The sequence below is a fragment of the Apis dorsata genome, unplaced genomic scaffold (assembly GCF_000469605.1).
Source record: "Apis dorsata unplaced genomic scaffold, Apis dorsata 1.3 scaffold_949, whole genome shotgun sequence".
Lineage (NCBI taxonomy): Eukaryota > Metazoa > Arthropoda > Insecta > Hymenoptera > Apidae > Apis > Apis dorsata.
In genome coordinates this window covers 107,449-123,930 of record NW_006264058.1, presented here as the reverse complement: position 1 = coordinate 123,930, position 16,482 = coordinate 107,449, and the positions used below count along the sequence as shown (strand labels likewise).

The 16,482-nt window shown below is 23.8% G+C and overlaps 2 protein-coding genes across 8 annotated transcripts in view; one reads left to right on the top strand and one right to left on the bottom strand.

Annotated features, from left to right (window-relative positions):
- LOC102676204 (myosin heavy chain, non-muscle) overlaps positions 1 to 10,432 on the top strand; it is a 20,812-nt gene extending 10,380 nt beyond the window's left edge. For 2 of the 7 annotated variants that reach the window (XM_006623817.2, XM_006623815.2), the window contains 9 exons: positions 1,449 to 1,541; positions 1,840 to 2,002; positions 2,841 to 3,530; positions 3,647 to 4,293; positions 4,504 to 5,484; positions 5,682 to 6,545; positions 6,721 to 6,990; positions 7,727 to 9,147; positions 10,056 to 10,432. In XM_006623817.2, coding sequence (XP_006623880.1) covers positions 1,449 to 1,541; positions 1,840 to 2,002; positions 2,841 to 3,530; positions 3,647 to 4,293; positions 4,504 to 5,484; positions 5,682 to 6,545; positions 6,721 to 6,990; positions 7,727 to 9,147; positions 10,056 to 10,182 — 5,256 coding nt within the window. In that variant the 3' untranslated portion in view covers positions 10,183 to 10,432. Of the gene's footprint in view, positions 1 to 537; positions 577 to 1,448; positions 1,542 to 1,839; positions 2,003 to 2,840; positions 3,531 to 3,646; positions 4,294 to 4,503; positions 5,485 to 5,681; positions 6,546 to 6,720; positions 6,991 to 7,726; positions 9,148 to 9,520; positions 9,602 to 10,055 lie in introns of all 7 variants that reach the window. The other 5 variants (XR_004151601.1, XM_031514281.1, XM_031514282.1 and 2 more) reach the window with 5 other exon arrangements.
- A 4,279-nt stretch (positions 10,433 to 14,711) lies between these two features.
- On the bottom strand, positions 14,712 to 16,328 carry LOC102676072 (26S proteasome non-ATPase regulatory subunit 10-like). The gene is made up of 4 exons (XM_006623809.2): positions 16,019 to 16,328; positions 15,855 to 15,953; positions 15,208 to 15,496; positions 14,712 to 15,006 (listed from the first exon to the last, which is right to left on the bottom strand). Exons 1-4 carry the CDS (start codon positions 16,118 to 16,120, stop codon positions 14,816 to 14,818), a joined length of 681 nt encoding a protein of 226 aa, XP_006623872.1. The 5' UTR covers positions 16,121 to 16,328; the 3' UTR covers positions 14,712 to 14,815.
- Positions 16,329 to 16,482: the final 154 nt, after the last annotated feature.

Below are 16,482 nucleotides of genomic sequence, written 5' to 3'. Positions count from 1 at the left end.
TTTTTTTTTTTTTTTTTTTTTTTTTTTTTTTTATTTTTGCTCTTTGTTTTATGTCATATTTTTTTCAAGCTTTGATTTACTAACTACATTTGTATTCCAAGATTTTAGAGGTTTTTTTTATCTCTGTTAACTTCTTATATATATAAATATAAATGCACGTAAAAATATATATTAATTTATGCCATTTGATGGATATTTTTAATAATTTTTTTTTTTTTTTTTTTTTTTTTTTTTTTTTAATGATTTTAAATCGATTTATCGTTTAATTAACTTCTCTTGTTTTAACGAGAAATTAATCTAGCTTTGTACTTCCCTTCCCCCCTCCTTCTCTTCACCTTCTCCTTTCCTTTTCTCCTTAAGTTTTATTTTGCGTACTAATAAAATGGAATTAATCGAATATTATTGGTTTGAATATGTCGTTTTTAACTAATAATAATAACTTTAGTAATTGAAGAGGAGAATAAATTTTTTTTCAATTCTAACATGTTTTTCTTTACTTTTTTTTTTTTTTTTTTTAATGCTGCTCACTGGATTTAGGGTTCCGGAAATATTTCGGATAAATTTGCGGTAATTAACGTGAGAGTCAACTAATTAAATTATTTATTAATGTATTCTCTGTCGTATGTTTAAATGTGTATATGTGTGAATGTTATATGCTTCTCACTTATTTATTTTACTTTGTGCTTAATCGCATAAAATTTTAAGTAGAATAATTTTTTTCTTTCCTTTGTAATCATATATTTTATATGTATCTGGCAATTTATTTAAAAAAATAAATTGCAAATTAATTTATTCATTTTAAGGATAATTTTTTAAATTTGAAGATTACAGAATTTGAGAAAGTAATATAATAGATAGATATTCTTCAGAATTAACATTGAGCTTATAAATTGCTTATTTTTGCGTTAATTATTTCGTAATAATTCGTGACAATTTCTTTTGTCTTGATTAAATAAAAGAAATTGTTAATTAATACAATTATGAACAATATCAGAATCGTTTTTCTGAAAACAATTATTTACAGTGTAATTCATATTAAATTTTATGTATATTGTTGCTTATTTTTTATTCATCGCAGCTTTATTTATTTTATTGCATATATGTTATAAATTTTTTTTTTAATTATATATTAATTAAAAATATAGAAATAATATTTATTATCTGTGTAGTAAATTTATGAATGTATATCATTTATAATTTTTCAATATTCATATTGTAAAACTATATAAAAAATATTTTTATATTTTTATAAATATCAATTAATAATAATTTTACAAATGAGAGACATATTTATTATTACGATTAATTCATGTCTTTGAAATTGAAATATTAATTTGACATGGAATTATAAAATAATATTTTTATTTAAAAAAATAATTATATTTCGTGTTGTGAAATAAATAAAAATATTTTATTTTAATTAATATAATTAATTTTTATGGTGATAGGGTGAATTGGAGCAACAACTTTTACAAGCAAATCCGATTTTAGAAGCTTTTGGAAATGCAAAAACAGTGAAAAATGACAACTCATCCCGATTTGTAAGTTTTACAAAATTTATTCTTTTTAAATATTATATTATTTTTCTCTTTTTATCTTCAATCAAGTTATTTTAAAATTTTTTACGTATTCATAATTTTCTTCGAGTTCTTCGAGATATTTAATTCGTGTAATTGCATTGATTCTAATTGTATCCTGTAGTTGCACAAATGAGCAATGCAACAAATTTATATTTTTATATTATAAAAAAAACTTTAAAAAATTGGAAAAAATTAATTTGTTTTTATGAAAATAAGTAATGATAATTTTAATGATAATCGAATATTTATTTCGAAACAGGGTAAATTTATACGTATAAACTTCGATGCTTCCGGTTACATTGCTGGTGCAAACATAGAAACGTATCTTCTAGAAAAGTCAAGAGCAATTCGACAAGCAAAAGATGAAAGAACTTTCCATATATTTTATCAACTTCTAGCTGGTGCCTCACCTGAACAAAAGAGTAAGTAGATTCTTTTATTTTAATATGTTGGTAAGCGTGCGTGATATTTGAATAAACTTTATCGTTTGGAACAATTTTGAAAATAAATTCTGATAAACGTTTTGAAATTGTGTCGTATATTCAATAAAAGTATAAGACTCGTTTCAACAAAATTATTAATACATGTGTATTATCATGTGTATCATCAGTTGCGTTACATAAATGTTCTCTGCGTGCTTAGACCAAGCCCAGATGGGACTTTATTACTATTCGGTACGAAGTGAATCGATATTCCCGCTTCGAGACTGAACGTTTCCGCCCATTATGCGTTGTATTCGTTAGGGATATTTTATTTTGATGTATTCGAATCACTATTCTTAAATGATTCAAACGATTAAGCCTATTCTTTCAGGATACGAACTACTTAAAACAACCTTCTTCATAGATGACTCAGCTATACTACCTGACTTGAAATTCAATTATTAAATGCGAAATGTGTGACCTATCATTTTTAAACATTGTTTAATAAGAATGAATCATTGTTATGAATGCATCAATTTTTCAATTCACAAAATTTTTAATATTTATATAATTAATAATTTTTAATATAAATAATTATAATAATTTAATTACATATCATCGAATAAATTTCTTTTAATATTTTTTTTTATGGTTAAAGAAAGAAAAAATCAAAATGAAAAAAAAAATACATATTTCTCAAAAATGTTTTATATTTCATTATTATATTAAATTAATCATAAATAATAATTGTCCCTTTTTTTTATATCTTAAAATTATTTTTTTAATTTTTTTAAAAAGAAGAAGAAAAAAATATAAAATAATATTTATGAAATTTCAGAGGAGTTTATCTTGGAAGATCCAAAACACTATCCATTCTTGTCCAATGGCGCATTACCAGTTCCAGGAGTAGACGATTCAGCTGAATTCTTCTCAACCGTAAAATCTATGCATATTATGGGCATGACAAATGAAGACTTTTCTTCGATTTTTCGTATTGTATCTGCGGTGATGCTTTTCGGTTCCATGCAATTCCGTCAAGAAAGAAACTCGGACCAAGCTACGTTACCGGATAATACTGTTGCTCAAAAAATTTCTCATTTGTTAGGTTTGAGCGTGACGGAAATGACGAAAGCATTCTTAAAACCAAGAATTAAAGTCGGTAGAGATTTTGTAACGAAAGCACAAACAAAAGAGCAAGTTGAATTTGCAGTAGAAGCAATTTCAAAAGCTTGCTATGAAAGAATGTTCAGATGGCTTGTGAACAGGATCAACAGATCATTGGATCGAACAAAAAGACAAGGAGCAAGTTTTATTGGTATCTTAGATATGGCCGGTTTTGAAATATTTGAATTAAACAGTTTTGAACAATTGTGTATTAATTATACTAATGAAAAATTACAACAATTATTCAATCATACCATGTTCATTTTGGAACAAGAAGAATATCAAAGAGAAGGAATTGAATGGAAATTTATTGATTTTGGATTAGATTTGCAACCAACTATTGACTTGATTGATAAACCAATGGGTATGTTTAAAAATTTGTATTTAATAAATTTAAACTTTTTTTTATTAATATAATATTTTTTATCTTTTGCTACAATAAATTCAATTATTAAATAAAAAAATTTTATTTTACAATAGGTATTATGGCATTGTTAGATGAAGAATGTTGGTTTCCCAAAGCAACAGATAAAACATTTGTTGAAAAATTAGTAGGTGCTCATAGTGTGCATCCAAAATTTATGAAAACAGATTTTAGAGGTGTTGCAGATTTTGCTATTATACATTATGCTGGAAAAGTTGATTATTCCGCAGCTAAATGGTTAATGAAAAATATGGATCCTTTGAATGAAAATGTTGTTAGCTTACTACAAAATTCACAAGATCCGTTCGTTTGTCATATTTGGAAAGATGCGGAAATTGTCGGAATGGCTCAACAAGCATTGACAGATACACAATTTGGTGCAAGAACAAGAAAAGGCATGTTTAGAACAGTTTCTCAATTATATAAAGAACAATTGGCAAAATTAATGATTACTCTAAGAAATACTAATCCCAATTTTGTGAGATGCATTATACCGAATCATGAAAAAAAAGCTGGAAAGATTGATGCACCATTGGTATTAGATCAACTGAGATGTAATGGAGTTTTAGAAGGAATTCGAATTTGTCGACAAGGATTTCCAAATAGAATACCATTTCAAGAATTCAGGCAGAGATACGAACTTTTAACACCAAATGCAATTCCTAAAGGGTTTATGGATGGAAAAAAAGCTTGCGAGAAGATGGTAAGAAAATGTAATCTTACATATTAAAATTTGATGTTAAAAAATCATTCTCTTAATAAAAACATAACATAATATTTATTATATTGATTTGAAATTTATATTTCAATCAATTATAAATGATGTGTAATTTTAAATGCAATTTATATATTATTCAATTGTTTTTATTGTATAAAATATATATTCCAAAATTTTATAAAATTTTTATTTCAGATTCAAGCTCTTGAACTTGACCCTAATCTTTACCGCGTTGGTCAATCAAAAATTTTCTTTCGTGCTGGAGTTTTAGCTCATCTTGAAGAAGAACGTGATTATAAAATTACTGACATAATTGTCAATTTTCAAGCATTCTGTCGTGGTTTCCTCGCTCGTAGAAATTATCAAAAACGTTTACAACAGTTAAATGCTATTAGAATTATCCAAAGAAATTGTGCTGCTTATTTAAAACTTAGAAATTGGCAATGGTGGCGTTTATATACTAAAGTAAAACCACTTTTGGAAGTAACAAAACAAGAAGAAAAATTAACTCAAAAAGAAGATGAATTAAAACAAGTACGAGATAAGTTAGAATTACAATTACATTCTGCACAAGAATATGAACGGAAATATCAACAAGCTATGGAAGAAAAAACTATGTTGGCAGAACAATTACAGGCTGAAGTTGAATTATGTGCAGAAGCAGAGGAAATGCGAGCAAGATTAGCAGCCAGAAAACAAGAACTGGAAGAAATTCTTCATGATTTAGAAACAAGAATTGAAGAAGAAGAAGAAAGAAGTGCTGGTTTAGCTCAAGAAAAAAAGAAGTTACAATTAAATATAAGTGATCTTGAAGAGCAATTAGAAGAAGAAGAAGCTGCTAGACAAAAATTACAGCTAGAAAAAGTACAATGTGATGCAAAAATTAAAAAACTTGAGGAAGATCTTGCACTTTCTGATGATACAAATCAAAAATTATTAAAAGAGAAAAAAATTCTTGAAGAAAGGGCAAATGATTTATCTCAGACACTTGCTGAAGAAGAAGAAAAAGCAAAACATTTATCAAAATTAAAAGCAAAACATGAAGCAACAATTGCAGATCTTGAAGAAAGGTTGTTGAAAGATCATCAACAAAGACAGGAAGTGGATAGATCAAAGAGAAAAATAGAAACTGAGGTATCAGATTTGAAAGAACAACTTGCAGAAAGGAAGACACAGGTATAATTTTTATAAATTATTTTTTTCTTTTTTTTTCAAAAAAAATTACTTATTTTTGGAAATAAAATTATACCAAAAAAAAATTTTTTAATTAATTTAATGTGAAGTAACAAATATATTTTCAAACAATTTATAATATGAACAATAAGAACGATAATGATAATAATTTTATTTTAATATTAATGAATTTTTTGTAGGTAGAAGAATTCCAATTGCAACTTGGCAAACGCGAAGAGGAATTAAATCAAATAATGGCAAAAATGGATGAAGAAGGTGCAGCTAAAGCTCAAGCGCAAAAGGCTCTTCGTGAATTAGAGTCTCAATTAGCTGAACTTCAAGAAGATTTAGAAGCTGAGAAAATTGCTAGAGGAAAAGCTGAAAAATTAAAACGAGATTTAAATGAGGAATTGGAAGCATTGAAAAATGAATTATTAGATTCTTTAGATACAACTGCTGCGCAACAAGAATTAAGAAGCAAACGAGAACAAGAATTAGCAACATTAAAAAAGAATTTAGAAGAAGAAACATCGATACATGAAGCAACGTTAGCAGATATGCGTCATAAACATACACAAGAATTAACTGCTTTAAATGAACAAATGGATGCATTGAAAAAAACTAAAACTGTTTTAGAAAAAGCAAAAGCAACATTAGAGGCAGAGAATGCTGATTTAGCTACAGAACTTAGATCTGTTAGTGCTAGTAGACAAGAATCAGATAGAAGAAGAAAGCAAGCAGAACAACAACTTGCTGAAATAAATGCAAAACTTGCAGAAGTGGAAAGAAATAGACAAGAATTGGTAGAAAGAGTAACAAAATTACAACAAGAATCTGAAAGTATTATGCAACAATTGGAAGCAGCAGAATTAAAAGCTTCTGCAGCTTTAAAAGCTTCAGCAACTTGTGAATCTCAATTTACTGAACTTCAGCAACAACTTGAGGAGGAAACTAGACAAAAATTAGCTTTAAGTTCAAAACTGAGAGCATTAGAAAGTGAAAAGGAAAGTCTACATGATCAATTAGAAGAAGAAGAAGAAGCAAAGAGAGCTTTAGATAAACAGGTATAATTTGTTGCTGATTTTTTTAAAAATTAAACATTAACTAATTTTCATTTTCATCTTATTTTATAATATGTATTTGTAATTATTACATATGTGTAAATATGTATATAATTTGTTATTAATATTTAGTTATTTTTTAATAAAATTATTTAAAGATTCTCTTTATTTATAATAGGTTCTGGGCTTAAATGTTCAGCTGGCTGAAGCAAAGAAAAGAGCTGAAGAGGAAGCTGAGGCCGCTGCAGCATTAGAAGAAGCAAGAAAAAGATGTATGAAAGATATTGAAGCACTTCAAAGACAAGTTGAAGAATTGCAAGCTGCTAATGATAAATTAGATAAATCAAAAAAGAAGATTCAAGCAGAAGTAGAAGATAGTATTATTGAACTCGAAGCGCAAAGAGCAAAGGTGCTGGAATTGGAAAAAAAGCAAAAAAATTTTGACAAGGTAATTATAAATATAGTCTTGGTCATTTATTGAAATTAATAAATTATAACTTTATATAATAATTCTTAATTTTATAAATTTCAATTGATTGTTTTTGACAAATGTTTACAAAAATAAATAAATTTATATTAGTATCTTATTTTATTAATAACGATAATTATTTATTCATTTTAATAAAATAATTATCATTATTTTTTGTTTTTATTTGAAATTAATTTGAAATTAATAGAATTATTACTTCTTTTTAATTATTAACAATAGTTTGAGGATTTTTCTGTGAGTTTTTCATATAATTATCATTATAATTAATGATTAATAATATTTAATGTAGATAATTTGATATTCAATAACATGTAAAAATTATGTATACTGAATCATTTTTCATCTATATAATATCTTATGGAATTATACACAAATTTTTAGTTATATACATATTATCTAAAAATTGTATTTATACTAATTGTACTAATTATTATGTATTAATAATATGTAATAATATATAATTTTAAATTATCATTTTCATAAAAAAAGATAAATTTATTAAAATATAAAAATACAATTATAAATATATTATAAATATTGTTTTTCTTAAAAATGAGTTACAATCCATAAGATATTAATGTAATTTCATTTATAACATTCATTTTAACAAGAATTTTATCAATTTGTAAAGTAATGATAAAATTAGCATAATTAGATTTAAAATTTTCCTTTCTCTTATTATTATTATTTTAAGGTGCTGGCCGAAGAAAAAGCGGTCTCCGAACAATATGCTGAGCAACGCGATGCTGCCGAACGTGAGGCTCGAGAAAAAGAAACTCGTGTCTTATCTTTAACTCGTGAACTTGATGAAATGAATGAAAAAGTTGAAGAACTTGAACGAATTCGTCGTGGTCTACAATCAGAACTCGATGAACTTGTAAATAATCAAGGAACAGCAGACAAAAATGTACATGAATTAGAAAAAGCAAAACGAGCTCTTGAATCCCAATTAGCGGAACAACGTTCTCAAGTAGAAGAACTAGAAGATGAATTACAGTTTACAGAAGATGCAAAATTGCGTTTAGAAGTAAATATGCAAGCTTTAAGAGCTCAATTCGAACGAGATTTACAAGCTAAAGAAGAACAGGCTGAAGAGAAACGAAGAGGATTAGTAAAGCAATTACGTGATCTTGAAGCAGAATTAGAGGATGAAAGAAAACAAAAAGCTGCTGCTATCGCACAACGTAAAAAGATGGAAGCAGATTATAAAGATATTGAACAACAATTGGAAATGCACAATAAAGTGAAAGAAGATGCATTAAAACAATTAAAAAAACTTCAAGCCCAAATAAAGGATTGTACTAGAGAAACCGAAGAAGCTAGAGCTGCTAGAGACGAATTGGCAGCAAGTGCTAAAGAAACTGAGAAAAAAGTAAAGAGCTTAGAAGCAGATTTGATGCAATTAACTGAAGATTTTGCTAGCAGTGAACGAGCTAGAAGAGCTGCTGAAAATGAAAGAGATGAATTACAAGAGGAACTCAATAATAATGCTAACAAGGGAACATTAATGTTAGATGAAAAACGTAGATTGGAAGCTAGAATAGCAACATTGGAAGAAGAATTGGAAGAAGAACAATCAAATGCTGAATTACTAATGGATAGAGCTAGAAAAGCTCAAATAACTATTGAGCAACTAACAAATGATTTAACAACTGAAAGATCAACTACACAAAAATTGGAATCGCACAAATTGTTATTAGAAAGACAAAATAAGGAATTGAAAGCGAAACTTACAGAATTGGAAACTGCTCAAAGAGCAAAAACCAAAGCAACCATTCAACAATTGGAATCAAAGATTAATAATCTTGATGAGCAATTAGAAACTGAAGCAAAAGAAAGATTTGCACAACAAAAGATTAATAGAAAATTGGAAAAAAAATTGAAAGAATTGAGTTTACAGTTAGAAGACGAAAGAAGAAATTCAGATCAATATAAGGAACAAGCAGAAAAAGTAAATGCTAGAATGAAAGCTTTAAAGAGACAGCTTGACGAAGCTGAAGAAGAAATTAGCAGGCATAAGGCAATGAAAAGGAAAGCGCAAAGAGAAATGGATGATATGCTTGAATCTCAAGAAGAACTAACCAGAGAAGTTGCAAATCTTAAAAATAAATTAAGGTAATAATAATTTTTATTTATATTATATTATATATTTATATATATATATATATTTATATTATTTTAAAAAAATCTTCATTTCATTCAATTTTTTTAGGTATTTATTTATTTTTTTTTTATTTTATTCTTTTTATATTTTGAATAGTAAACTATTTTCTTTTTTGAATTTAAATAAATATCTTTTAAATATAAATAAACTTCTAATAATTATAAAGGATTACTCAATATTGAAATAAAAAAATAAAATTTTATATAATTTATTTATTATAAAAAAATTTAAATTTAATAAAAAGTTTGAATTGTTTATCTTTAGCTTACATTATTGAAAATTAGTTTGAAAGTAAAAAATTACTATATATATTAAAATATTCAGGCGTCGAGGGAAAAAGAATAGTTCATACCCCACGTGAAAAAAGCGGAAATTCTTCAAGTCTCAAGCATTCCTCGAGTCTTGGTTAGTTTATAAATTAAATTATTTTTAATAATTTGAATTATATCATTTATAACTTACAATTAGATGTACATGCAATGTACAAAATATTCTATTATATTTTTATATATTTATAATTATTTTCACTTCTTTTTTTTTTGTTTTTAAATTAAAAATTAATTATTTTTCTTTATCTTATATATGTATTTTTTTTTTTTCATATTCATATCTGTTTAAACATTTTTAAGTGTAATAGATTATTATTATTCTACTATATTTTATTAATATTTTAATTATAGATGTATTTATTCAGTGACTGGGGAAAAATATAAAAGTACAAACATTTGTAGATAGAAAACAACATTTAATTTTAAAAGTTTTGATATAATAATATCATTTTATTTATTTATTATATTTTTTCATCAGATTTCTTAAATACAGAATATGTAATTAAAAATTATTTAAAATATTTTTATAGACGAGGTGGACCTCCAATAAGCCTTAGTTCGACGCGTCTGAAACGCGGTTCCGTTCAAACCGGTGGATCCGGCGATGATTCAACGACTCAGGATGAAAGCATCGATGGTGAGGAAACTGTCAACTGAACAAGAAAACACAGCACTTATTGAATCCTCACAACACAGGAAATCCATAAACCCAGGTCCAAGAAGTGTGTACAAGATACGCTTCGACCAAAATTGAGTTCGAATCGGAGAACTCGTTTCTATGAGTTCAAAAGTCGATTCCAATGCACCCAACGATGCCATTAGATGAGGACGGCGGCTTTCTTCTGTACATAAAAAACCCGACAGGGCCGTACCAAGTAGTATTTTATTTCCGTTTTTTCGGAAATCTGCAAAAAATGACGAATTTTCTTTGGATAGCTTGAAACAAATAATCCTCTTATATTTTTTATAAAGAGCTTATTAAGATCTTTTATTATTAATAAGCAAAAAGAAGGTTGTACAAGTAAATTTGTATCAAATTTTTTTTAAGTTCAGCGTCCAAGATATACGCTTATAAAATATGTATAAGTTAATATGCGTTAACAATGCTTGAATGCCATACTCTGTACACGCTTTATATTAGACATTCTTTCAACTACTTTATTGTTTTAATATTTTTGTCATTTTTTGTGGAAAACGCTACTATTTAGTCGGGTAAGATTGAAACTAGAAATATATTATTGGGGCTGCATAATCGATAATGAATTAACATCGCATTTAGGCAGCATTATATCTATTATAATTATATTATATTAGTTATATTATTATTATTAATTATTATTAATTAATATTATTGATGCAGTTTTTATTTTTATCGCGAAAAATATCGTAATATATGTTATTTGTAATTATTTTTTAATAATCGAGTCAATGATGGACGATTTTGGTATTGTTCCGAACAGTATAAGAGTAATTTTCGAAAGACTAAAACTATTTTTGTTGATCAAAATGTTTAAAAGAAATTATTTTTTAAAAATATACTAATTAACATAAAATTAATTGAAACTATATTATATATATAAACTAAATTTAAAACTTCTGAGAAAATCGATATTATTTTTCAAAGAAGTTTATGAAAAAGTCAAAGCGAATCAAAATGATTGAATAAATGTTTAAGAAAAAACTTGATCGTATACTAAATTGAAGAAAAAAAAATATTATTTTTTTAAAAAAAAGTTTTATTTACGTTTTGTTCAAATTTCTTAGCAATTATTTTTTTCTGATTTTTTTTTTTTTTTAAATAATCATTGTATAAGCATTTCCTTTATTTTCGACCAAATAAACTCGCCTGTCGGAACGAACCAGAAATCAATGATTGAAATTTATCAATTGGGTACTTAGGGCCGATCGTAGATCAAGAACTTTTTCGTTTCGTATTATTCCATTTTAAGTGCATCGAAAAATCTATGAATGTTTCAAATCATTCTTTTATAATATGCATGAATATCAAATATAGTAAAAATAATTTTTTAAAATCTGTTTAAATGTTATTTAATATGCATGTTAATATTTTTCTAATTTTTCAAAAAAATACTTTAATTCCATTTATATTTTTAAATAGAAAAATTTTTCTAGCACATTTTTCGATGCATATGAAATTGAATTTTCGAAAATCATATAATGAAATTAAGAAAGAGAAATAGAAAAAGCAGCAATGTTTTTTATATGTGCATTTTTTATAACATATGCATTTTTCATGCATTAGAAAAAAATTTTTATTAACGAAACCTCTTTTTGCAAGATTTAAGCAAAAAAAGTGAAATTTATAATATAAAAATGAAAAATTTGTATAAAAAAAATTATTTTTCTTAAATGAAATACAAAAGATCATTATTTCTTAATATTTGCAATTAAATCAAAACGTATAGAATAAGTAATGTGCTTCTGCTTGTTTCTTCGAGATGTCAATCATTTTTTGATTAAATAAATGTTTTTAAAAATATAATTATTTGAAACAAAAAACAAAAGGAGGTTAATAACAATCATATATATTATGCATTTGTATATACATAGAAAATAATTTTTTTGTTATACAATCCAAATCGAGTGATAACACTATATGTCGGTATGTGTAATTTGGCAATCACTCGTTATTAAATATAAGAGAAAAATATTCAGATAATTATACAAATATGAATAAAATTATGGACGATACTAATTTTGGATTGTATGGAAAAAGAATTACTGTGTAATATACATATATAGAGTATTATAAAGAATGGGGCATTTAGTAAACAAATTTATATCGAAAATAATTTTTTTAATTCTACATAATCTTTTTTTTTCTATAAATTTATTTAATTCTTTAATCGTATTTAAAAATTGAGCGTACGCATCAAGAATTTACATAAATATGAATTTTTTTATATCAAAAGTACTTAATATAATGCATACTGCCAATTTTCATATTAAAAAAAAACTAGATAATTTTATAATAACGAACATTTAGAAATATAAATTAATTTTAATATAAAAATATTGTTTTCTAGATGCAACATACTTTATTGTACATTCTATATACTTATAAGGATTATTCTATTTTTTGATACGGCAAAGTGATTGTATCTGAACGAAACCGGCCTGTTTTTTACATTAACAGCTTTCTAGTGATTTTTTAAGCGGGCTTTCAAATTCACAATTGAACTGCCATCTCATACTATCGTGGATCATTTTCTCCACGTAAAAGTTATAATAAATTTGAAGACCTTTTGAATAAATTTAATAAACTTTATATATATATTTTCGACGGATTTACTTAATGACAAATAAATTATAATTTCATACATAAAAGGATTTAATGTAATGAATTATGTTTATCGAATAGAAAATATAAACGTCGACGAAACATTAGTAAAGTAAAACTTATTTTACTTGAAAATACATATATATGTATTTTTTTTAAAAAATACATATACATGTACCCGTTTTGGGTTTAAAAATATAGATGAAAGCATTGAACCTGAGGATTATTTATAAAGTATATAAAAAGTATATAAAACTTAAATCCGAAACGTTAAAAAGTCGACAACCATTTCCTCAAATGTATTTCTTTTCGATGGAAATTTGGATGATTGTAAAAAATATATTTTAATTGTGCAAAATCATTATTCGTATGATAATAATTATTTTTATCATAAATAATAAATAATGTAAAAAAATTAAAACTATATAATTCTATTGAAATAATATAATATACTCATAATAAACATTTTTAAGTTTTTTTATTTTTAATATTTAAGTTTGAAAGTTTTCATAATATTCTTTTATTAAAAAATTAAGCAATGTGTTTAAAATTTTGAATTTAAATATTTCGAAAAATTGATTTACTTTATTTTTATTTTAAATATAAACTTAATATCAAATTATTAAAACAATATTTTTTTAAATTTATAATAAATTATTTATCTAAAATGATAAAAACAAATTTATAAAAATAAATTAAAAATTCAAAATTTAATAACATATTTTTTATAAATCATCCAAAATTTCTCTGAAGGAAAGACAAGCCTAGATCATCTAATGTAATTTGTGAATCGCTGTGAATTTATGTAAATAAGCGCAGAAAATAATTTTCAACATGGTGCGTTTTATTTAAGCAATTAATACTAATAAAATTAATAACTTCGAAATTATAAGTATCATCACTGTTTAATACTATAAATTCCAATGGAATTGGAACAGATAAGTATAGAAAATTAAGTAAAAAGATAAAAAAAAAAAGGAAAGCGTTAAATGCGTAGGATTTGACCAGCAAAATAATAAACCTTTTTGATACATTTTATATAGATATAAATCCAATATTAACACTTAAATATGTTAAAACAAAAGCATAATAAATGCTGAAAATTAAGATTAATGGATAAATTGTTTTGGTTAATAATTTTCAATTAGTTTATTAATTTTAATATTTTTTAATAACCTTTTAATATTAGTGTAATATTAATTAATATATTATAATTTAAAACATTCACTACTTAGTAAAATATTTGTTATTCTTATTTAGAATATTTTTTTAAAATAACAAATATATAAGAAAAATTAAAGAAAATTTCATTATCTTTTATAAATAATAAGTTTTATTTTTTAAAGTACTTATATGCAATTTTAGAAATTCATTATAATAGCTAATTTTAATTTTTTGTGCAATAAAAGAAAATTGCAGAAATTGATACATTATAAAATCAACAATATGATAAAATATTTGTTTTATTTTAATATAATTTTACCAAACTATCAATATAATTGTAAAATGAAAAAAATGTTTAAATTTCATATTTAAATATAAATATTTTATAACATATTAAGATATTAACAAAAATTAATATTTCTTTTCAAATATTTTAAAATATTTGTACTGTACAGATAAAATATGAAATGATTTATGATGCTTATTGATTTTATATATTCAATATATTAATTAATATTTAAATTTATCTTTTGTCTATTGCAAATATAAAAAATTAAAAACATAATATAGAATATTATTTATAAATTTTTCTTATAAAAATTAGAAAAAATTTTTGTTTTTTATTTTTTCATAATTATTTTAATTTAAAAAAAGATATATACAAGATTTAATTATATATATATCTTATATATTATCTTTAATATAATAAAAAATTATTATCTTAAAGTTAAACAATTTTTATATTGTCATAAGTTAAATTAATTTTAAAAATAAAGATTAACTAGATATCACTGAGTCAATAATATCAATGTTTTTTTTTAATATTTAAGATGAATCTTCCTCTATTTCTTTCAGTTGTTGTGCCAATCTTGGAGTTGCTAAATCTAAAGGTGTTTTCTTTTGTTTATTCTTCAATGTTGTACTAGCACCATTCTGTACTAATAATTTTGCTTCATCAACACGATTTTCTTCACATGCCAAATGTAATGCACTATTTCCATCAGCATCTTTGCTATCTAAAAATAATTTTGAAATGTTTTTTAACTAAAATATTAAATTTTGTAATTAATGCAAATTACATAATTTATCTTTATTCTGAATTTAAAAAAAATAATTTATTTAAAAATAAAAACATAGATTCTAAAAATATTTAATATTTACATAAATATTTAATTTTTAAAATTGTTAGCAAAAATAAAATTTAATAAAATAACTACCAATGTCTAAATTTCGTCCGTATTCTATGAGAAGTTTTACAATAGCAATATTGCCTTTGGATGCAGCTCTATGTAATGGTGTAGCTCCACGATTATCAGTAATATTAACATTGGCATCTTTTTCTAGTAATGCAGCACAAATAGATTTCCAATTTTTTGATGCTGCATATTGCAATGCTGAATGACCTTCTTGTGTTTTGGCATTAACATATGCACCTTCAATTAATAAAGTATTAACAACTTTTTCACGACCAGCTGATGCTGCCAAAATTAATGGTGTCATATCTGTCTAAACAAAATTTAAATATTTAATTAATTTGATTACTAAAAGTGAATGTGAGACAATTTTTAAAATTTATATAGATATATTTACATTTTGTTTAATTTATAAATTTTAAAATTTATGCAGAAATTATACAAATAACACAAATAATTTTATATTAATTTATATAATTATTTACATAATTTATATTTATTATATATAATTTATATTATTTATTAAATTTTATATTAATTTATAATAATTTTTTATATAAATAAAATATTTATTAGTAATATTGAATAGTATAATCAAAAATGGAAGACATTCTGAAAATTAATATCTACAGAATTATAATATAATAAATACATTAATAGATTATACTTACATCATCAGTAGGATCTACTGGTACATCAAGAGATAATAAATATCTTACTAAATCATCATGTCCTCCTAGTGCTGCCCAATGTATTAACATTCGACCATTCTAAAAAAACAAATTTCATTAATAACATAACCTTAAAAAAATATTTCATATAAAATATTACTTACGTTATCTTTAGCTATTTTTAACTTTTCGTTTTCATTTAATAAATTCTTAACATCTGTAGTTTTACCACGATAAGCCATATCATAAATTGATTGTTCAGACATTTTTTATATTTTGTATTTAATTAGTTTTGTATATAGCAATATTTATGTTTGAAGTAAGTATCACATCGAAAGTCAATTTATAATTTAAATCAAAATAAAAATATGATAAAAAATATGCATAACTTATTCAAAATATAAGTTTTTTTTTGTTATCAATATATTCATTAAAATAATGCGAAAAAAATATTATTTCTATATATCTAAAATTATATATATATGTTTTTAAAATTTATATATATATATATATTTGTTTTTAATATTATGATTTTTTACAGTGCATTGATTTATAATGTAAAATTATATATTTCATTTTTAAAACGACAAAGAATATCGATTTTATCGAAATTATAAATAATAATATA

What these genes read in the sequence shown, in the direction of transcription:
- LOC102676072 (XM_006623809.2), bottom strand. Translation starts at nt 16,120, where the DNA reads ATGTCTGAACAATCAATTTATGATATGGCTTATCGTGGTAAAACTACA. An exon ending in CAGTAGATCCTACTGATGAT is followed by an intron (nt 15,497 to 15,854) that starts GTAAGTATAATC and finishes AATTTTGTTTAG; the next exon opens with ACAGATATGACACCATTAAT. An exon ending in CGGACGAAATTTAGACATTG is followed by an intron (nt 15,007 to 15,207) that starts GTAGTTATTTTA and finishes AATTATTTTTAG; the next exon opens with ATAGCAAAGATGCTGATGGA.